This window comes from Cynara cardunculus (assembly GCF_001531365.2).
Source record: "Cynara cardunculus var. scolymus isolate 2C chromosome LG 2, CcrdV1, whole genome shotgun sequence".
NCBI lineage: Eukaryota > Viridiplantae > Streptophyta > Magnoliopsida > Asterales > Asteraceae > Cynara > Cynara cardunculus.
In genome coordinates, this window is record NC_037529.1 from 66,965,676 (window position 1) to 66,966,703 (window position 1,028).

The 1,028-nt window shown below is 36.8% G+C and overlaps 1 protein-coding gene across 1 annotated transcript in view; it reads left to right on the plus strand.

Annotated features, from left to right (window-relative positions):
* The window catches only part of LOC112506339 (bifunctional dTDP-4-dehydrorhamnose 3,5-epimerase/dTDP-4-dehydrorhamnose reductase-like), a 23,850-nt gene that overhangs the window by 18,877 nt on the left and 3,945 nt on the right, over nt 1-1,028 (plus strand). Inside the window, exon 3 of the mRNA XM_025110347.1 lies at nt 727-1,027. Within this exon, the coding sequence (XP_024966115.1) occupies nt 727-1,027 (301 nt within the window). The remainder of the gene's footprint in view (nt 1-726; nt 1,028) is intronic.

Below are 1,028 nucleotides of genomic sequence, written 5' to 3' on the forward strand. Positions count from 1 at the left end.
ACCAACCAAAGAAAACTCACCTTCTACCCATACACAACCCCAAGCCGAGACACAACCCTCAACCCAACATCTTGTGGTGCATGCGGACATCCCTTCTTCCTCGAGGCATCCTCCACAAGGCCTGGTGGACGAAATAATTCAAAGCATGGAGTCGATGAGGAGAAGACCTCAATTGCTGCCCAGGAAACCAATAATGATGGAAAACATTCATCAATACATGTACCAAGAATGCGAAGAAAGCCTGTCAACCAATCCTCCAATCCTATCGCTAGAGAATTACAGAATAAATGTGACTACAAAGAAAAAAGAACCAAAGGTTTATGGCCTAGTGATATCAATGATGAGAAGGGTGTATGAGTTTATTTATTGTATTTGCCATATATAAAATATATTATATACTTTAAAAAAATAAAGGAAAAAGGAGCATGTAAAAAGAAAAAAAAGGAAGCTTTGATTTCTCTAGGTTAAATGATGTAGTAGCACATTGTTGTATGTTCACGGTTTTTTTTATGTTTTACTGTTTTGGCTTTGTCTTTTGTTGCTTTTAAAGCTTACGTCGTGATTTTATTTACCTTTTGGTTTTTGTGTCTTGTAGAATTTTTATACTTTTTTTGGGTTTATGTGATGCATGCCTTCCAAAATATGTTTAATTCAAATGTCATAAATAATAGAAACAATAATAATATTTTGTAAATAAACCATCTTTCAAGTTCCTTATCATGGTAGGAAAAGATGGACTGATGGTTTACTTAGGAAGTTGTGTGAGAAACAAGGAATCCAATACGATTATGGTAAGGGTCGTTTGGAAGATCGATCACAGATTCTAGCTGATATCCAGAATGTTAAGCCCACCCATGTTTTCAATGCTGACGATGTCACTAGCAGACCCAATGTTGATTGTTGCGAATCTCACAAGACAGAAACGATCCGTACCAATGTCTCTGGCACGCTAACTTTAGCAGACATGTGCAGGGAACATGGGATCTTGATGATGAATTTTGCGACTGGATGCATATTCGAATATGATT